General features: G+C 38.7%; 1 protein-coding gene across 5 annotated transcripts in view; it reads right to left on the bottom strand.

The window, feature by feature from the left end:
* Positions 1-22,728, bottom strand: part of ANKRD12 (ankyrin repeat domain 12) — a 52,778-nt gene that overhangs the window by 18,014 nt on the left and 12,036 nt on the right. For 2 of the 5 annotated variants that reach the window (XM_081873785.1, XM_081873787.1), the window contains exons 2-7: positions 15,717-15,811; positions 13,003-13,139; positions 8,294-8,441; positions 5,631-5,699; positions 2,346-2,492; positions 1,013-1,213 (exon numbers count right to left, since the gene is read on the bottom strand). In XM_081873785.1, coding sequence (XP_081729911.1) covers positions 1,013-1,213; positions 2,346-2,492; positions 5,631-5,699; positions 8,294-8,441; positions 13,003-13,089 — 652 coding nt within the window. In that variant the 5' untranslated portion in view covers positions 13,090-13,139; positions 15,717-15,811. Of the gene's footprint in view, positions 1-1,012; positions 1,214-2,345; positions 2,493-5,630; positions 5,700-8,293; positions 8,442-13,002; positions 13,140-13,996; positions 14,173-15,716; positions 15,812-22,728 lie in introns of all 5 variants that reach the window. The other 3 variants (XM_081873786.1, XM_081873789.1, XM_081873788.1) reach the window with 3 other exon arrangements.

Genomic DNA, 22,728 nt, shown 5'->3' with positions numbered 1-22,728 from the left:
ATAATTCAAAGATAATGCAGTTTGATTTGTTTTGCAAAGACTGATACACACTTTTAACATTTTAATAGGAAATCATTCTTTTATTCCTGCAGGTACAACCATTTAAAATGTAGTGTTTTGCTATGTGGTTTGTTAGGTTAATTAAAATTCAAACAGCAATGTTTTCAGTTTTGTGAAATATTGGAGTTGACATGTACTAGCTCCAGTCACTGCCCAGTCACTGGCTTTTTTCTTCTCCTCAAGTGAGCAGAATAAACCAGGAAAGTCTTGGTTTCCCTTGAAATCCCAATCAGGGATTTGGCTTTGTCACCTTCTAAGAAGCCAATCTTCAGTTGTGCCTTGTTATTCGTTTGCTGATCTTTTTTGTGAAGGTGCAACAAACCACAATTCCTTGTTTGGACATAAGGGGAAGCCAAGGATTCCAGGTTCAGTTATCCTGCTTGCACCAGGGTAAAAGCAAAGCTGAGTGATCAGGAATTGTCTGCTAACACACTGCTCATTTACAGTAAACCATAATAAGCCAGAAAGTCTGTCTTTTTACATGTTAACTTAGCCACTTCCTTTGAAAGTGGAAGTGCCATTTTTAGCTATTGTGGCAAACTGACATTGACAAACCTTTCTTCTGAAGTACCGGCACACTAAAAAATAATATAGTTTACCATCATGAATCAGGAAAACTCACAAGCAAATTTGTAAAGAAGGTGTCCAGAAGCTATAGAAAAAAATCCTCAAATCTCACACTAGAGTAAACATTTCACACTTTGAAATTATACATGCTGCTCTTCAAAGGGAATATTAAAATTTGCATGCCACACCGATTACCATGTAAAGAAGCATGTGCCTGTCACTGAACATAAAACAGTAATGCCAAAACCTTCAACTCCTCAGTACAGGCTGTTTGTTCTATAGACCAATAACAAACAGCAAGTTATTCAAGAGTCATTATTTCATATATCCTAATTGTAAGAGAGACCAGAGAGTCTTATATAAACTGATTACTCATCAAACTTACCTGCAAAATCTTTTACATTCACATTTGCACCTTGACTGATTAACTCTTTAACTTGTTTAATGTCGCCTCTAATGGCTGCAGTATGTAAGGGGGTTTCCCCTCGTTCATTTCTTTTGTTAACTTTGTCTTTTTGTCGTGATGAAGAGCTTGGTGTTTTCTTTTGTGTTGGTGTTGTCTGCAGAGGATGATTTAGACTGGGATCTACAAATTAAAATTCAAGACAAAAAATACTTTAAAAATTTCTGCCATAGTGAATAAAATTTGCTTGACTGAAGTCCTCTTACAATCTCATTTTTTTTCTTGTGGGTGGCAGGCTGTGTGTCATGTCATCTGTTAATAATCTATTCAAATGGTGAGGGAAAATCCATTGAAGAAAGGACTAACTGGATCCCAGCATCAGCTCCAAAAGACAGCTAGCAAACTGATTAATTTCCCAGTTAACAAAAACTCTGGACTTGGTGGTTCCCTAGGCCATTGACGAGAACCTGCTCGCCATCCGTAAATAATCAGTCTCACACCAAGATGGGTTGCGTCGCGAAGTCCGAAATCACTCACACGGGGCACCAAATGACGAGAACCTGCTCGCCATCCGTAATAATCAGTCTCACACAAAGATGGGTTGAAGAAATCTGACTGCCTCAGGAGCTGCTGCAGCCAAACATTTATTGTGTGTAGCCAAAAAGATACAAATACCAAGAAGCAACTTTTCCCTCAGCCAGCAGATAAGGACAATGCCATGCCATCACACCAGGCCCACGTAGTCGATCAGGCTATGCTACGTGGACCAATCATCAGGACAGCATGAGCTGTCCACGCATTGATCATGCTCCAAGCAATGCCTTTTGCTATGAAATTACCTTGCAATAATAAACTTTCGCCCATGCTCTTATGTACAAACAACCATTTTCCCACAGGCCATGATATGTTGCAATAGCTTCATGAAACCTGGAGGTTTTGGTCTTTGATACAACACTTGCATCACAAAAAGGTCGTTCCCACCATCTCCTTATTATCTTGCAGCCGTAACAGGACCTGAAGCCATGTCAATCGGGCTATACATGTATACTGTATCCAGGGAATTATGTAATGTATGTCTACTTTCCCCTATGCCACTGAGCCAATAAACTCCTCCTCCCACACCAAGCTGCTATTAAGTCCTGGGAGAAAAGCTCTTATTGGTTTCCCCCCTGGGGCCAATGGCAACTTGGGGGTGGAGTTTTCACAGAGCCTGTGGCAGAGGAGAAAAAGGTTAGACCCCCTTTCCCCATGGTCCTGATACAGGGCCCCTGCATCTGTATCTATACACACAGAGGAAGTGACTGCTTGGTAGTACCTGGACTGTTGTCTCTGGCAGTCATCTGCATAAGAAGAGCCATCTGCTTGCGTTCTGATAGTGGGTAACCAAACAGAATACTAACAGGTGCTGCTTTCTTATTTCCAGTTTCCTTTTTCATTTTCTTCTTCTCTGGGACTTCTTTCTCTGGAAATATCAGTAGATCTCAGTAAGAACAAAATACTGCCAATTATAGCACATTCAAGAGAAAGCACAGATATACAGACTGGAGAAGTATATCATTTTACACACTCCCTCTGAAGTTACTAAATTGCTTTCCTCTGCAAATGGAAAGAATATATTAGCAAATCTTCTCTTGAAAATATTTAGGTTACCTAAGTTGAGTCAGTGTGAGGTAGTGGCTAAGGTTGGCTTTGTGGAGGAGTTGGGTTGAGCAATTAAGTTCTCTGTGTGGCACTGGACAAGTCAATGACCCAATATGCATGTTAATGCTAAACCAAACTGGCTAAATGTGATCATGTAGGTGTATAGGTACTCACGGTAGGAAAAAAAATATCACAGCTAACAGCACACATTGAACAAATCTTGGCTACAATTTGTGATTTGTCTAGAGTAGGATAAACCACAACACTAAGTTTGGACATGATACTAAGCCAAGCCTTTGTTTAGCTTCAGATAGCATGTCAGCAGTAGGACTGGGAGAGGAGGGAGCCATGACTTTTACTATGAGTATCTACACACTGTGTTTGGCTTAGTGTTACATGAGAACTGAGCCAATACTTCACAGAACTGTTGTGAGGCCACTCTAACAAACAAACTAGATATGATTTTGGCATGACCTCTATGTCAGACTTAAGTCAACACTCAACTCGTACAAGTTGGGATAGGTAAAATAAAAGGGGGAAGATCCCTTGAATGGTAAAGTCCAGTTTAAAGGAGACTATGGGGATGCCGCGTCCATCTTGCTTTCAGGCGGCGTTTGTCCACAGGTAAGGCAATCTTATCTTAAGGCAACCATAGTTGGGATAAGGCAATCTAAAGTGCACATGGTGCATGGAAGTTGCAGAACTGCTTTCAAGTATGTGCTTCTTTCTTAAAATCGTTCCCCCCTAGCTTTTTCTTTAGGTAAGCCTCCAAAACTAGAAGTAATTTGATCAGGAAAGAAACAGCTGGGGAGAATTGTTTTCAGAAAAGACAGCAGTAAATGGCTATCTCCTCCATTCCCCATGCAATAAAATAGCACTTTATAAGTATTTTACATTACTTGTGTCGAGTCAGCCATTGTTACATATAGTTTAACCCTAAGCTCCTTAAAGGAAGTGATATAAACCTAAAATCAAACAGAATACTTTAGAAAACACATGCAGTCTAAAACTCACCTTTAGGTTCCTAATACTGAATAAGCATATACTTACAGTAACCTCAATTCACAACCACAGTAAACCATATCTTCTCTCTGCTAACACATAGGGAAAACAAACCACAATCCTTGGCTTGGTGTCATATGTGAACCAGGGACCATGGTTTGTTTCACTTCCAAACTATAATCTGTAGCAAAGTTTTCTTACTGGATTAACGATTGGGGTTTAAGAAAGGGATCATGGGTTTGTTTCCTCTGGGTACTAGCAAAGACATGTGGATTGGGCCATAGGATATTCAGATAAAAAAATCTCATACTAGCAGACATCCCTGTACTCTTACTGTGGGGGTGTCTTGATATATGAATAGAATTTAGAATTCAATGATCAAAAAATGGAACCCCTACTTTATTTTTACTTCTGAGGTAAGATTTGTTAGAATGACAGAAGTATAAATGCTGCATATTAACATACTCTCCCATTTCAAAATGTCTACATATTTCAGACAAAGTATTTGATTATATTTAAAGAAACACTATAAAAAGTTTAAAAAATTTTAATGCCCATATATTTGAGAAATTTAGGCTCTGACCACAGCATTCTCCTTTCTAAACATTTTCACTCAGAGGTCAGTGGTTTTTTTTTTCAAATTGATGTGTCTACAGTAACAGCTGCAGCTATAGGTCACACATGTAATAAAAACTATTGCTGAAACCCTGTATAATGTAATAGGAAATGGGCTAGAATATGTCTCAGACTATACAAGTAATTGTATTTTTTCTAAAGAGTTTATACTGCAAGTTAATTAAAATTGTTAACTATCTTAGCATTAATTTTCTCAACCTCTCTTTTTGTTTTTTTACTCAGTAGCAAATGGCACATTGGGGCTGTGTTGCTTACCTGACCTCCGCCAGCTGCATCGCTGTTTACTGGGATGGAGTGAAGGGACTAGTCAAAGGTGAGGTGCAAACATGCCTGCAGAAATGTTGGATTGCCTCTGCCAGCACGCTGAACTTCCTTCTGCTTTGCATCTTCCGCTGCCAGTATACAGCAACAATAGCAGCAGCTGGATGGAGGTCAGGTGAGCAGGGCAACCCCATTCAAGTACCACCCAAGCTACTGTCTTCACTTATCCTTCTTTATTAAGAAACCAAAATGAATATCCACATCATACCTTTATAAGCCTCTACTTTTATATGTAAAAATTATATGTAATTTGAGATTCACTGTGCAGAAAAAAATGGATTTACTTTGTTTAAAATTACTGAATGCCTTGTATGCACTGATTTTGTAATTTTAGAAAAAGGAAGTGTTCATACTTGTTTGGCATGATTTGTTGATTATTTTATAGGAAAAACATTTGCCACACAGATTTAACTCTCAGTTTACAATGGATTCTAAATACCTATATCATCTGTTATAACAACTAAAAATATATCTAATACAATAATTGCAAATATTTTGAAAATTATCTTAGGGTGACAATCAACTAAGTCATACTTAGAGTAGGCATAATAAAATCAATTTACTTAAGGGTCTACTCTGGATATGACTTGGCTGGATATCATTCATTCACATTCACACACACACATTCACACACACACACACACACACACACACTTACTTGTTGTGCATTACTTTTTCCATTTGTCTTTTAATATAATAATTATTCAGCATAAAACATTTTCTTCCTAAAGAAGTTACTGTGGTTACCACATGGTAGCTGCCATCTTCCAACACAGATGTGAAGGGATTTTATTAACAGGAAATAATATTCCTGTACATTCTTAAGTTTGATGGTCATTTTATATTCTCCACTGAAAAGTAACACAAGCTAATCCTATATTAACACATAAAGTATTTGCAAGGAGATTTATAGGCACAAAAAACAACTAATGAAAACTACTGTAAATATGTGAATAGGGAAAAGTGCAGCTATTTTAAGTATACCTGATAATGCATTTACCTGAATATGTCCTGTAAGTAGATATTAATCTCTCCCCCCAGTTTTCATTTGTATGTCCTGGATCTGAATCTACAGAGTGAAGAAGACATGGGAGAAAAGGGGTGGAGGAGAGCAAGGAAGTGTGGCATACAATATAGATATATGGACATGCCACCTTTTTGTTATTCCTACAGAATCCTTATGCTAGCTTTACAGTGCTGTTAAATAAATGCCTAGAAAATTAAGAATTCACACCATTGCTAAACCGTCTAAAGCAGTAACAAATTGTGATTTTACAGGGAAATATTGCAGAACACTTGTAGAGAACATACTGTACTTCACCATAGAAGTTCTTCAGTAAATGATGGACAAACATCAGAATGAAACAACTATGTAAGAGGAGTCTGAGAGTCACAACATTTTAAGAATTCCAGAGCATATGCTTTACAGCATGTTTCAACAGAATATTTTTTGTTATTGTGGAATATAATCCAGAGATGGATGGAACTATTAAAGTTTGCCCATCCCAGGTCTCAGAGGAGGCAGACCTCAGGCTGTGTATGCACAACATTTTATTCTAAAAGCAATGGAGTCTGAGTATTTGTTTTTTTCTGTGTAGTCCATACAGAATCTAGATCTATTGCATATTTTTGGCCCCTGAAAAGTGCTTCTTGAGAAACTGGTTTCATTCAGAAAATAAAAGCTCATTGTGAATTGATTCTGCATTACCCTGCCACTAGTGTATAAATAATAAAACAGATGAAAACAAATGTAGACAGTTCTGGCAACTGGAAGTGTTTCTACATCTGCACATTGTGGGTGGGCACATACAAATATCACAATAACCACTTCCTTTTTTTCATTTATATGGGGCATGTTTAGGGAGGAAAAGGTGTGGATAAGGTAACCAAGGAGAGGGTTTTCCAAAAATTTTATAAAGAAATCAATCTAGATTGAAAGCAGCATGCTGAGGAAGAGCAACTCTTCTCCAAAATATTCCAGGGCATATCTTATGAGGTAGAAAACTTTAATTGGCTGTGGTATAAAGCTCTGCTGGCATTGCAATGCAAACAGAGGGCATTATCCTGTCAGTTCAAAGGTTTCCATTTCTGTAATGAGACCTCCCCCTCTCTCCTCCCTCACTCTTCCCAAATCTGCTCCAGATATTGAGAAAACCCTTAGAACAGGTTTAGAGGGCACACAGGGGAAGGGTGGGAGTTCTGTTGCACATGCAGAAATCCTTGCATTGACAGAGCATTCATGCGGTCCTACACTGGAAACAATCCAAAGCTTCCAACAATTCATAAGGCACTTCAAAAGCATGTGTTTAACAAATAGCAAATCATACCAAACCTAAGACTTAATTACTACTTTTGGAAGTATAAAAGAACCAAATCTAATAAACACCAGGTTTAAACATTAGGAAGAACTTTCTGACAGTAAGAGCCGTTCGACAGTGGAACGGACTCCCTCAAAATGTGGTGGACTCTCCATTGGAGGTTTTTAAGCAGAGGTTGGATGGCCATCTGTCATGGATGCTGTATCTGAGATTCCTGCATTGTAGGGGGTTGGACTAGATGACCCTTGGGGTCTCATCCAACTCTACCATTCTATGATAAAGTTTATACCAGCTAACAGAGCATTAAGTTATCTGTATTAATGTCTAAAATCATTAGTGAAATACATTGCTATAACTAAAACGGGGAAGTCCCAAACATTTTGCAGATCTCATTCCAAGAGCAAGCTGATATCAGTTTCTTTGGGAAGTTTTAGTTTAGATTCAGGTTTGGTTAAGATGGTTAAGGAGACAGTTCTGGTCACCTCACATCAAAATAGATATTGTAGAGGTGCAAAAGGTTTACAAAAGGGCAAGCCAAAAGGGGAGTAAGGGGGGCGTAATTGAGATGAATAATATTATGCATGGTGTGGAGAAAGTTGATAGGAAACCGTTTTCCATCCTCTCTCATAATACTAGAATCTGGGGCCATCCAGTGAGGCTGAATGTCAAAAGATTAACAACACACACAAAAAACACTCTTCTTCACACAATGTATGATTAAATTATGGAATTCATTCCCATAAGATGCAGTGATGGCCACCAATGTTGGATGACTTAAAAAAAGGATTACTGTAGTTAAATTAATAGAAGAAAGAAGCTATCAATGGCTATGTGCCATGATAGCTACATTCTATTTCCACAGTATGCCTTTGAGTATGTTTCTGGGAAGCACAAATGGGGAAGAGTGCTGTTGCACTCTGGCCCTGCTTGTGCGATTTTCACAGACATCTGATTGGCCACTGTGAGAACAAAATGCTGGACTAGATGGGCCTTTCGTCTGATTCAGCAGGACTCATTTTATGTTCTTATCTATTCTGAATGAACTGAAGCTTCTAAACTGTCTTATGCACCATCCCAAGTAGAACACATTATGGTAAGGGAAGCTGAAAGCAGTAAGATTTGAATAATCAGGCCAGGCCTGGTTTTTCCAGGAACATCAACATATATTAACGGGCAGACTGCTCATTTAATAGGTGCACTAGGAAAAAAGGTAATAAAAACTGTGCAGCTAGATTAATGATTGACAAGTGGGATATAAGCAAGCACTTTACTATTACTTTTTAATCTTTTGTGAAGGTTTATTATAGCAAATTTTTTCAAGAGGAAAAAATAAAACTGGCACTACCTGTGTCTGAATTTCGATCTTCATTTCTGGATGGACTAACATTAAACTGAAGTTTACGTTTCATGGAAGACTTTTCTTTCATCTCCTTTCCCACATCACTCCTATCCACTTTGGCAGTTTTGGTGTAGGAGGCAATCTTGTCCTTGCTCTGATATAAACAGAGTTACAAGTACAATGTTTACATAAAATTATTAACAGCGTATTTTTAAAAAAATAAAAATAAACACATTCTATGAAAAACCAGATAACCAATAGAAGAATTACACCTCTAATCTGTTCCTCAGATTACAACAATCTAGGATTATTAGACTTTACTACAGATTTACTACAGCAAATACAGAACAGAATAGTAATGGAATGCTAAAGAATCTTGCATCATCTTATGCTTTCTGTCATAAGTAATAAAGAAAATAAAGCATGTTAAAAATAAATAAAAAGTATAAACAAAAAACAAAATAAAGTTTAAAAAGGAGAGTAAAACTGTTATTGTGAAAAATTGAGACAGAATAAAGACTAGTGAAGCTGAAAGCTAAATGCCTTGTTATGTCACAGAAAAACACTAGGAACAAAACAGCTAATGCAGTCAACACATGTGTAAAAATATTTCACTGAACTCAGAAGTACAATTTGATAGACGTTTGTGATTCAGTTCCTACAACTATAATTGCAGCCAGTTGACTGTATAAAGTTTGCTTTCTTAACAATATAAATTACAAGTGTATCTACCTAAGAAGACAACATTAGTTTTCTAAATATACACTGAAAAAAATACAACAGCAGGTTGGATAAATGCTTAGCTCTTATTCTTTTCTCAGACACAGTCCTTTTCTCAATAAAGGGTGGATTGGGCAAACAGTAGACAAACATACTTGACACAATAATCTATTTCAGTGATGGTTTAAGTTACGTAATCTGGCTGCCACTAGCTTTTCTGACTCCACCCCTGCCTCTTTTTCTGTATTTCCCACTGCACTCTGTTTTAGGGTGGAAATAACTGACCTAAAAAGTTGGCACCTGGCATGGTGCTTAACAGTGCTAGTGGCATCACTTCCAACTGAGGGAGCTCCTGTGAAAAGTGAGACAGCTTGAGAAGTTTCTGCATTATCACAGAACTCTGGGGCACCCAAGCCTCACTTTTTGCTGGAGTTAAGTTCTGTTTAACAGCATGCCAGGTGTTGCTGCCCACCTAGCAGGCTTCACATGTCACTTCATGTGCAGCACCTATCAGAAACAGAAGTGCTTCCAATTTGGCAGGTGTTCCCTTTAGTAATAGAATATAATCTTCATTACCCTGGGGATGCACATCCATTATGAATGGACTGGATCTACTAGGGATAGTCAAATCTGTTGCCATTGGTTTCCCATATTTTCCATTATTATGTTCCGTTTGCCACATTTCTACATCAGTTTGATTTTATTTTTTTTTAGTGAAAATCCAACATTTTAGTATGCAGTTCTCATAATATAAACAAGCAATTTCTGTACTCCTTTTTTGGTTGAAGAACTGTATCATAAAATTTGGAGCTATGTGAATATCAAAGCATAGCTATTGTTTTGGTTCACAGATTGTTTCCAGAAATGCAAATTAGGTAGATTAACATTAAAATGTGAATGACATCCAATTTCTTCCCCATCCACGGAGTCCAACTCTAGGGGATAATCCGATTTCTCCATGTTGAAAAAAGTTGGCCAGCCCCCATCTATTAAAATGTTTACTATGCTGAATATTGAGGAACTAGTAGGTAGAAAACAGAGCATATGTGAAACAGCATTTACTGTAAGTTTTTTTTAAAAAAACTTAGCTTTCTTATGTCATGAAAATTACTGCTATGAAGCAGACAATATTAATTAATGAAATCAAAATCCTTTAAAATGCTCACATAAAATATATGTAGTAAGTACAATTCTAAATTTCAATCCGACTTAGCATCTTAAACAGAGCAGTTAATATTTTTAATGGATTTTCAAAAGAGCAAACAAACCAATCATTTCCCATGGCTTGTTCATTCAGAATTTAAGTTATCTTTTTCAAACTAAAGTTGTTTGCTCATCTAATAATACTGAACAAATGTAGGCAAGCAGATTACACTAAATTACGCTCAATGTAGCTATGATTATGTCTGTTAGACATACTGCTTTTTCATGAATCGTCACTAATAGCCAGGCAGCAATACATGGAATATATTTTACTTGCCACAATCTTGCTATCTTAAATTTCCACCATATTTTCAGAGCAATACAACAATCCACTGTAATAATTCATAACTTATTTTCTTTTAAATATCTTGAATACCACCAATTATGAAACTATCCATTTCATTCAGTTAAAGGCAAATTACAAAGCTGATACTTAAACTGTTAATTATCAATATTTCTCTGCAACTCATTGGAGACATAGGCCTGGAGGTCACAGCAGGAGTTGCAACATCATTAGGCCATGCTATGTGACTGCTGTTGATCTCATTTCACAAGACAGCTAAGATTATAGCTGTAAAGGATGCTACAATCAAAGACCAGAGCCCCAAGGATATACGGACTGTAGTAGCTCTGGATATATAAAACTAACTTTAAAAGTACATGGATGATGGAGGAACCATTTTGTGCCCTAGCTGTTAGGATTGTGAACTGGAAATTAAAGGGCCGTTATACCATCCTTGCTAGTTACTGCCCACATTTTGGCTTAGCAAGGCAACAAGTTGCCTGTGTCAAATAAAAAATTCCCCCAAGAAGCTTGATGTAACTAATATTGCCATCATTCTGGGTTGGCACTGCTAAAAGAACTCAAATATGCAGTTGATATAGTGCTGCTCTATATTTTTACAAGTTGATTTGATGACCTCTCAAGGTCATTTCCATCCTATTCTCAAGAATATCTATCAAAGGAGTGGAATGTACAAGGTGGCATCACTGTTTTCTCAAAAAGGGATCAAAACCAGCTTATTCAAACACAAGTCAAAGACACAAAAAGACAGCTACACAGATTCACAGCACTCCTGACATGTTTCCAACAGCTTTGGTGTGTTAAAGCATAAATATTTTTCTCAGCAGTTGTTACTAGAAAGTATAAACACATTTTTTTCCCTTGCTAGAGAAACATTTTTCAATAATGGGCGCTGCCATCTTTTTGATTTTTAAGGATATGAAAAATCCCTAAGTATATGGCCTTGATCATTGTATCCTCCTGAACTAGCTCTGTGGGATGGAAACTGGGGGCACTGTTTTTGGTTGGTTTCAGAGAGCAGCATTTTGTGCTGCCTGGTGCTGCAGTGCACCATTACTTAACATCTATATGAATCTGTTGGGAGCAGTCATTAGGGGTACTTGGATGAGGTGCCATCAGGACACTGATTATACCCATCTCTGTTTTTCTGTAACATTTGAATTGGGAGAGGCCTTGCAAACCCAGGACCAGAGCCTGGGCTCAGTGCTGTGCCAATTAAGGACCAATAAATTGACCCCTGGCAAGACAAAGCTCTGCACTATGGGTGGGCTGTGCTTGAATTCCCATTATTTGTTATTGTGAATGTGCTTTGCAATAAGAGGAGGAACAAATAATTGAAGGAAGCAATTAATTTCATTCTCCCTGGAGAGAGAACAGGGAACAGATGCGAGACAATAATCTGTTCCCCACCCCCATCCCCACTGCTAATCTAAGCCGGAAGCAACAAAATAGGCTAAATTTGTGAACGGGAAGCTTTCAAGTAATTGCACAATAGCCCTAAAAACCTAAATGGCACATGTTCACAATGTCCAATTATTATCAAATGTTTACCAGAAATCAGGTTTGAAATAACATGGGATGACAACATAGAATGCATTAATTTGGTAATGAAGTTGTATGGACTCTAAAAAATTGAGAGAGAAAACACCAGCAATTCCCTCTTCCCACCAGTGTGGAAGCAACCTTAATGACAACTATAATTAGCTGAGCCATAGATTCTAAAATTCTAAGTTACCGCACTTCCTTCAGCTTTTTTAACACTTCTCATATTGGTATTTTGGTAACATACATATTTATTTAAACTTAAAATAAAATTTATTGATTAAATGCAATGATTAAACCAGGCTTTCCAAACTTGGTGCCCTCCAGATAGTGACTGACTACAACTCTCATCATACCTGACCATTCACCACGCTAGATGAAATGGAGCACAGCTGGAGTTCTCCAATACCTGGATGTCACCAGGTTGGAAAAGGTTGGATTAAGTCAGATAAAATGGTCAGATCAGCTAACAGGCCTACTTTAAGCCCTATTGAAAGAAGGAATTAATTTTGGAATACTATTAGGTAGGGAACAGTCTTTTCATAGTAATCTTAATATGATACATACTGAATTCTACTCAAAAGAAAATATCAAAAGTTCACAACATAACACCTCACAAATACTTTAAAATGAATGTTGTGAATGTTTCTTTAAAAATCAGAGGGATACTTCAAGTTTGTGTTTTATCAACTTTAAAACACCTTAAATGTAAGTAATGTAATCAGCTATGAAAGAATGCATGAAAAAGTTTCAGGGCACACAGTGAAAGAGGAGATTATGGTGGGTTTTAGCTCATTACACCACAGGCAGAGTTATTTTAGCAAGTACCTCCTACAACTTTGTTTAGTTGCACATAATGCTATCTCTTCTGACTCATACATGTTCTTTGCTTTCATGGATTTGCCTAGCTGCAATGTAATCTTCTTAATCAAGTTTATTTTTATACCTTTCTTCCAGTTGGTTTCTCCACCATGGTGCTATCGCTGTCAGAATTTTGAATCTGAACTGCCTTTGCTGACCCAAATCTGGGCATTTTATAGTTGTTCACTGACTTTATCTTGCATCAGAGTGCTCATTATGCATCTGCCAGGGAAAAGACAAGAAAGATGGGGAAAGAAAGAAAAAATAAATATCAGCATACTTGAAGTAATCTACAAGTATTGGGTAACATTTCAGTGTATCTAGAGTAATCAGTTTCAGGGTTTCACAAATATATTTATTTATTAAATTTGTATACCGCCGTTCATCTACAGATCTCAGGGCGATTTACAGCATAAAAATACAAGATAAAAACAAGAACAAAACAAACAAACCAGCAACCACCCCCTCCCACAAACACATTAAAAAGAATATATGATGATACTCAGCCAAAGGCCTGGTTGACCTGGCGCCTAAAGGTGTATAATGAAGGTGCCGGGCAAACCTCCCTGTGGAGAGCATTTCACAAACGGGGAGACAATGCAAAATATTGCCACCCTCCAGACCTCTTGTGGAGGAGGCACACAAAGAAAGGCCTCACATGATGATCACAGAGTCTGGGTTGGTTTATATGGAGAGAGGCAGTCCTTGAGGTATTGAGCTGTTAAGGCTTTGCAGGTCAAAGCCAGTACTTTGAGTTGGGCCCGGAAACTAATTGGCAGCCAGGACAGAATCAATGTAATATTTTCAAATCATCTTGCACTGGTGAGCAACTTGGCTGCCGAATTCTGCACCAGCTGATGTTTCTGAACTGTCTTCAGGGGCAGTCCTATGTATAATGTGTTGCAGTAATCTAACCTAGAGGTTACCAGAGCATAGACAAAAGTAGTTAGGCTATCCCTATCCAGATAAAGGTGCAGCTGGGCCACCAGCCAAAGCTGATGGAAGGCACTCCATGCCACTGAGGACACCTGAGCCTCAAGCGACAGCAAAAGATCCAGAAGTACCCCCAAGCTACGTACCTGCTCCTTCAGAGGGAGTGTAACCCCATCAAGAGCAGGCAACCTCCCATCCATCTGGTCTAGAGAACCGCCCACTAACAGTGCCTCAGTCTTATCTGGATTGAGCTTCAGTTTGTTGGCTCTCATCCAGTCCATTACCGAGGCAAGACAAGGGTCCAGCACATCCACTGCCACACCTGCAGATGTAAAGGAGAAGTAGAGCTGTGTGTCATCAGCATATTGCTGACAACGTACTCCAAAACTCCAGATTACCCCAGTCAGCAATTTCATGTAGATGTTAAACAGCATAGGGGATAAAATCAAAGCCTGAGGAAACCCACACTGAGGGCTCCACAGGGCTGAAGAACTCTGGAAGCATCGGCCTTTGGAAACATCCATCTAAGCAGGACCGGAACCACCGCAAAGCGGTGCCACCCAACCCTAACTCAGACAGCCACTCCAGAAGGATACCATAGCACACTTAGAATTGTGATGTTCCAGTTCATTTGATTAGATACTGTCATGAAGAAGTATTCACTGATAGGAAGAAAATCAGTGACTGACAACAAATTTAGAAAACTCATATATACTTTCATCAAGATAAGTATTTCTATTCACATTGGCTTGAATCTAAAGTGGCTCCTCCATTCAAATTGGGAGGGGGCATTTCTACCACCTCTCCATTCTACAGCCTCCACACCATATCCCAATCCATTCTGTATGGTCCCAGAAAACCCAGAAGTAGATTTTCAGGGAGCTGCAGAACAAAGGAGGAGGCAGGAAAGGCCTGCTCCACGAACTCTGCCCAGTTCAAAGGAGGTAAGTTAGGATCTTAGCCATTATCCCCAGATTGCTACAGCTTCTGGAGAACCAAATGCATAGATAACTACAACCACATAGAAAGGCCTATGTATGCAGTAAACCTAGCATTTCTGCAATCTACTGGATGAAGCAAATGATAATATTGGGCTTGCTACAGCCACTACACAGTGCATGGTTAACAATTCTGTATATAGGCCAAGAAAAGTTGTCTTGTCCTCATGGTTGTAAACTCATCTTCCCCAAACCCTATCTTTTATAGCATATTTACTCTTGTCATTACTATTATTGTTGACAAAATATTACATAATTGTGAAAAACTAAATGTTTTGTTAGAAAAATACAACAATATGAAAGGGGGATGAAACGGTAATGAAATCCACTTTGGGGTTTTCCCTTTGTTTACAAACCTCCAGTAACAGACTGTGCATTATATACACCAGTTTAACCAAAGTTTAGGACCATACATCCAAGCAACAGTTTTATAGAGTATTCTGTCATATACACTGAAATTGATCTAAAAGGGTTCCCTGCCAAGTTGCATTCCAGCAGTGACCTTCCATTTCTCCTTTTAAGGTTTGCTCCCACAATTTTTGAGCCCCAAATTAGCACCTGTAGAACTTTAAATTAAAATGTAAATTTTGGAGACTAAGCTTCTGTAGACATCCTTAGCTTTTACCACTAGTTTTTTAAATGGCACCAAATTCTAAGAGGCTTTTACTTAATTGTGGGATTAGAAATGAAATATTGTATCTGATCTGATGGATTGTACCTCCAAATCCTGAAATGTTGCTTCAATCTGCACAAACATTCCTTTTTTAATTTCAGAAAGTAAAAGGTTCACAATAAGAAGTCATGGATTTCCATTTTCAACAAAAAAACCAAGCTGTGACAAGTGAGGTAACAAACAAAAGGAGATTACCTAAAGTGGAATCACAGTTGTTAGTTCCAGACTGCCAGTACTATTCAAACTTGAGGTCAGCTTATTGTAGCTAGTATGAAATATCCAAAGCAGATCTAAATAGAAATTATTACAATTACTAAAGTAAATAAGATAATTAAGAATTGTAGCCAACCATTTTCTCAAAATACAAATATGGTAAACAAATGCTTTAATAAATCTTAACTTTATTTCCTAAATGCTTCTAGCTATATTACTGTGTAATTGAAAATAAAATATTGCTTAACACACACTCTCAGTGTGGTTCTACTCAGAAAGCAGCAATGATAATGTTAGTGCCATGTTATTTTTCAATTAACATTTTTCATATGTTACATATTCAATGCCTGATGACTTGCATATGAATGTATAAAATACAGCATTGAAAAAAACTGTGGAGCAATGATGTGAGATAATATGAAACTTCTATTCATACTCTTTGATTTGTGATGGCTCATTCATACATATAGTCACCACTGCTTGCTGCAGTAATTAGATGAGGAATATGCATTTGTGAACCAGCCAATAAACCAAGCAGAATCTCTGAGTATGCATATCATGCAGCCTGGTTCCATTATGCTACGGTCCTTGATACCAGTTACAGTAGGATTACATCAGCATAACTTGGCTGGAATCCTATGAACTCACAACAGAAGAGAAAAAAGCAAAGTAACAGCAGTACAAACAAGAAATAACAGCAATACCAACATTCTCACTGCATTCTTGCACCCACCCGCCTCATCAACGGTACATAGAGAATGAGCCCAAATTATTAATGCACAGGATGCCAACATACTCAACACATGGCAATGAAAGAACAAACCCATTATTTTATCTGCAGCAAGACACAAACAGGAAAAAGCTTAAAATAATGTGCTTTATAATTCAATTTTAACTTTAAAGGAAACATGTATTGAAAATGAACTTATGATTGCTTTATGAAAAGCAGCTTGTTTAGGGAAATAATTATGCAAATAACATGTTCAGTGGTCATCATATAACACAATGTGTATTGTCTTATTTTATGGCTTGATACTGAGCTCAGGGACTAACAAGTCACCACAGGTATCATCTACTAATCCAGTCAACTCCAGCTTGGTATCCTCCAAGTGTTTGGACAACTCCTACCATCTCTGACTTTTGGCTATATTAGATGGGGTTTATGGAGGTTGTATTCTAAATATTTAGAAAGGACTGGATTGGCAAAATCCCAAAACAGATTTAGCGGGTGGGGAGAGGGAGGGGAATGTCCGCTGCACACATGAAAGTCCTTGTGTGGACAAAGCAACATCACTGGATATAACCCTGAGTTCTAATATTCACTCTCTACAGATGCACACCACTGCAGCTTCAGCAGAAGAGAGTCAATAATAATTTCAAGCTGCCTACAGTGAAAGCTGGAGAGCAGGCAGGATTAGATAATTGCAATGATTCTGTGAACCCAATTACAATTTTGCAATAACTGAAAACTTTATGTCTGTGATGTGGTTCTAGTCAGAACTCTATTGAGACAGGGAGATTTGGCTTGGGATAAAACTACAATTTTTTAAAGTAGGCATGCTAGAGAACTAGAACACTTTCTCAGGTTCAATTTTTCTAAAAGCACTTGTATTATCTTACACTTACCATTCTAGCATATACCTATAATTCACATAGCATTCTTTAATGCGATGTAGCAATTAATAACCGCATCATTCTAGCACATCAAACACTCAGGTATGATTTGCTTAAGTGCAATGACAATTGCCGTAATACACCTTTTCCAACACCTGTCCATACATGCTGAATGTTCTGTAATCGAACATAACTCATACTTCACAACAAAGAGCCAGGACAGGACGCACAACATTGCTACTCAAAGTGGTAGTCCACAGACTGGACTACCACAGACTGGAGCCAGTCCATGAGTCATCAGTTGCTGGTCAATGGCAAGAAGAAAGCAGCACTGAGAACCTTGCAAAGGAGAACCTTCTTCTATGTATTTTAAAAAGTAAACAATACTTATTTGACCCCAATTATTGGACACAAGGGGGAACTACAGATACAGTGCAAGAGGCACATAGGGTGTTCTGTATATATGGGAGAATTTTAAAAAGCAATTGGTCCTCACTGACCTGGGGCAAAAAGATCTTGTCATGTGGAGGAGCCCTGGCTGCCTAGATAAAACACTATAGGCCCACACACCCTTGCCTGGGAGTAAGGCCCACTCAGTCTCTTTCTGCTTTTTTCATGTCTTTTATTTTCTCTTTCTTCTTAAAGCTCAAATTCAGTGCTTTGTCTCTTTCCTGTCACTGACTCCACTTGTGCTGAAATAAATTCTACCTTTTCTCCCCAGGGTTGCATCACTGCTTTCTGACCCTCTATCAATGCACTCTTCATACACTGTGTATGCTTATCTAATATTTGCTGTAGCTCGGCTTCAAATCTATCGCCTTCATGAGCTGTCACTTTCCTTCCTTCTGCCATGTCAGTTTCACTTACATGCAGATTTGCTGAGCATCCTGAAGCCTCACCGAGAGGTATCGCTTTGAAGCATTTTAAACCATATTTTTCTTTAGCAGTCAGAACCTTGAGACATCTTTCAAAGCTTCCTTCTATTTTTAGCTGTTTTATCACTTTTTATGCTTCATATTGGGTAATTTGAGCTACTAGAATAAGGAACTCTCAAATTAAGCAGCTACCTTGGTCCAGCAAGCCCTAGACTTTCCATGCTAAGTTTCATGAGCTAAAATGTATTCACTGGTGGTCTGCTGATGCATTTAAAATAAGTATTTCCAAACAAATTTTAGCTTCTTGGGTCCTGAGATTCTTAATTTGCCCCAGTGGGTATCACCCATGGCTCTGCCTCATCTGGACAAGACTGTGAAGATTTGAAGCACCTTTGGATACTATTTCTCATTTAATTAATGGCCCATTATGCTGCTTACAATTGCAGAAGAATTACAGCTGAATGCAAGCGCCACATAGGGGAACCCAGCACATCAAAAGTGGAAAAGTGATGAGATATAGGTAACTAAAATGGCTCCACCAAAACAGAGGAAGATGAACGGTCACTACATGATTGGACAGCTGGGCCATCCAGACCCAGGGACTGGGGGAGGGAGATACTAGAGGAAAGAAACTGACATTCTGAAGGGGTCACAATTGGAAAGGTTTAGTTACTGCTATCAAAAGAAACTGATTCCTTGCTGCCATCTACAGGAGGAAGGAGAGACAGTGATTAAACTGCAGTTGCAGTTATTTGCCAAGTTTTCTATATAGTCCATGAACCAGGACTGAAATTCTTACCATACATGATGCAGCGGGGAAACTAGGCTTTATTTTACCCAGTTTGCCCCCCCCCCCCGCACACGCATTTGCGTACACATACACACAGCCTGGGAGCCTCAATGGCGCCCCTCTGGAGGCTTCACCTGGGACAAAAACCCTGGCCAGTCCCCCCGAACAGCTATGCCACCCAAGAGATGGAATCTAGGTGGTAGTGCTGCAGCAATCATGTAGTTTTGTGTGCAACAACGCCTTATATAAATCTAACCCAGGGCCCCCTTAGTGGTTATACCCAATGTACGCACATATGAAAAAGAAATTGTGTGTTTATGTACCCAAACTAAGCTTCCAGCAACCTCAAAACATACACCCTTACCTCAAGGAAGAGCATCCTGTATGAAACACTGGTCCAATGCTTCATTTGGGTGCCACACTTGGCTAGTAATATTCAATGTACATGGAAATGAACAAGGAACTGGGAGTGTGCACCCCAAAATAAGCTTTGGGCCACCTGAAATCATACATCCATATACCATATACTGAATGGTCTGCCAACACCCAAAGCCATGCTTTACCTACAAGTGTACAATTGCACCAAGTCATCTGAACTGCCCAGACATCCTTGCTTGGCAAATTGGCTCACATGCACAAACATGTTCAAACTCCAACAGTGTTGAAACTGGGTATTAAGTCCAGAGAATGGTGAACATATAGCTGAGGAAGAATTGGATGGTTATTCTAATGATTAATTTTCAGATGAGCACATCAGATCAGATGATGCAGGACAAGAAAAGTGAAACAAAATAAAGCCTGAAATGTAGGCTTCTGAAATTGCTATAATTGCTGTTAATATGTGCTGGTAAGAGATACTGATTGGGATGCTAAGAACAAGTATATTAAAGCATTCATAGATCATTTTATTGGTGTCTAATTCATGTTTGAATTAGACACCAATAAAATGGCGTGCTCTGGTCCATGGGGTCATGAAGAGTCGGACACGACTAAACGACTAAACAACAACAATTCATGTTTGATGAGCAGGACAATGTTGAACAGCATACACCCGCATTTTGAAGAGATCAAGAGTTCAGGCAGTAACTGGGAATTCCTTAGTTCTTATTATACTTAGTAAGGATTAAAGGCATGTTTTATCCTGTCTATAGATAAGTGGTTTGTTTTTTAATGTAGTCAACGCTGCACACCTGGTCACCTTTTGACAAAAATTCACAATTACCAGGGTGGCCTGGCTATTCCAGCGATTGAATCCCATCATTTTCCTTATATAAAAAAGTCCAATACAGTATTTTGAGGGAGTGAGTTTGCTGCACAAGAGCTCCAAATTAATTTAAAGTAGGTGATCTGAATTTGCTATCATGCGATTGTTAATTATGTTGCTTTGAATGCATACTTGACTTTCTTCAGTAATGTTCTATTCTGGATTTTTTTATTTGACGTTTTAATATAGGTTGTAAACCACTGTGATATTTTTAAATTAAAAATATAAAGCAGTATAAAAATGAAATTAATAATAAAGTATTTTTTAGGATTTCTCATACGGAAATTATGACAAAAATGAAGGGTGCTATTGTTAAAATTGTGATTACACACAAAGCAGTATGATTGCTGTAAGTCTGCTACCCATTCTCCAACTTTTGATTTACAGACTTTTCCAAAAACCATGTTCAGAATCATTTAGCACATATGGTAAGAATTCACCGTCTGTGGCAGTATGGTTCTAAGAACCAGAAGAAAAAGAGCGAAACACACTAATTTGCCTAAAAGTGTGAGGTTTCTGTCTATACACCTTGCCTATGCTATTGCAATCATTCTTGCCACTTTGGGCTTAGTGCTCCAATGCTATTCTGGTGCTTGGGTAAAAACAACAGCACGGGTGCTTCAATATACTCTTCCTGCTGCCCTGTTTAAGACAGGGATGACCAACTTCTGAATCCTTGCAGGCCACTCCTTCTCAGACACTGCTCTGGGGCTCAGAACTAGACAACCCATGATGACTACATGATGATACAAAATTTTGCATCACTTGGCAACAAGGGCTTTCATACAGATATAGGCACAAATATTATCTTAGTACAAGATCATTTTATCAGGCCAGGGTAGGGGGACTGAACAATGAATGCATTCCTTAAAAATATCTAAAGAGGCACATTAAGAACATAAGAAGAGCTTGCTGGATCAGGCCAATGGCCCTTCTAGTCTAATATCCTGTTCTTACAGTGCCTAACCAGACATCTCTAGGAAGTCTGCAAGCAGAAACCAAGCACTATTCTCCTCTGGTTACCAGAAACTGGTAATAAATACCCATGGCATCTAGTCTGGTTTACAGAAATTGGGAAAGAATTGCCTTTCAAAGTATCTATTATATTATACACATATTTAAGTTTCCTAGGTGGGGAATCATGGTTTGTTCCAGCACTGAAGGTACCTTGCACATGAACTCAATGTGTTTGATCTAGCCCTCATCACAACCTCGAAGCAGGGGAACATGAGAGAGAACCATGCTGTAGCAAACTGATAGCAAATTTATAATGGATTTAAGATTTATAATGGATTTAAGGGTGCTCATCAATGGTTCCTCTTCATCCTGGAGAAGAGTGACTAGTGGGGTGCCACAGGGTTCTGTCTTGGGCCCGGTCTTATTCAACATCTTTATCAACGACTTGGGTGATGGACTCAAGGGCATTCTGATCAAATTTGCAGATGACACCAAACTGGGAGGGGTGGCTAACACCCCAGAGGACAGGATCACACTTCAAAACGACCTTGACAGATTAGAGAACTGGGCCAAAACAAACAAGATGAATTTTAATAGGGAAAAATGTAAAGTATTGCACTTGGGCAAAAAAAATGAGAGGCACAAATACAAGATGGGTGACACCTGGCTTGAGAGCAGTACATGTGAAAAGGATCTAGGAGTCTTGGTTGACCACAAACTTGACATGAGCCAACAGTGTGACGCGGCAGCTAAAAAAGCCAATGCAATTCTGGGCTGCATCAATAGGAGTACAGCATCTAGATCAAGGGAAGTAATAGTGCCACTGTATTCTGCTCTGGTCAGACCTCACCTGGAGTACTGTGTCCAGTTCTGGGCACCACAGTTCAAGAAGGACACGGACAAACTGGAACGTGTCCAGAGGAGGGCAACCAAAATGGTCAAAGGCCTGGAAACGATGCCTTGTGAAGAACGGCTAAGGGAGCTGGGCAAGTTTAGCCTGGAGAAGAGGAGGTTAAGGGGTGATATGATAGCCATGTTCAAATATATAAAAGGATGTCACATAGAGGAGGGAGAAAGGTTGTTTTCTGCTGCTCCAGAGAAGCGGACACGGAGCAATGGTTCCAAACTACAAGAAAGAAGATTCTACCTAAACATTAGGAAGAACTTCCTGACAGTAAGAGCTGTTCGACGGTGGAATTTGCTGCCAAGGAGTGTGGTGGAGTCTCCTTCTTTGGAGGTCTTTAAGCAGAGGCTTGACAACCATATGTCAGGAGTGCTCTGATGGTGTTTCCTGCTTGGCAGGGGGTTGGACTCGATGGCCCTTGTGGTCTCTTCCAACTCTATGATTCTATGATTCTATGATCACTCAGTTCAATTTTCTTCTTTAAAACCACATAAAATGGCAAGATACTAAGCACTATTGAAAATCCCTTTGTAAGAGTTAGTTTTACATTGAGGGGTCTGTTTGTATTACATATCCACTTCAAGGGTAAT

The sequence above is a fragment of the Podarcis erhardii genome (genome assembly GCF_964252035.2).
Source record: "Podarcis erhardii genome assembly, chromosome: 8".
In the NCBI taxonomy this organism is placed as follows: Eukaryota; Metazoa; Chordata; class Lepidosauria; order Squamata; family Lacertidae; genus Podarcis; species Podarcis erhardii.
Note: the sequence above shows the minus strand (reverse complement) of the source record. Positions and strands in the feature narration are given on the sequence as shown.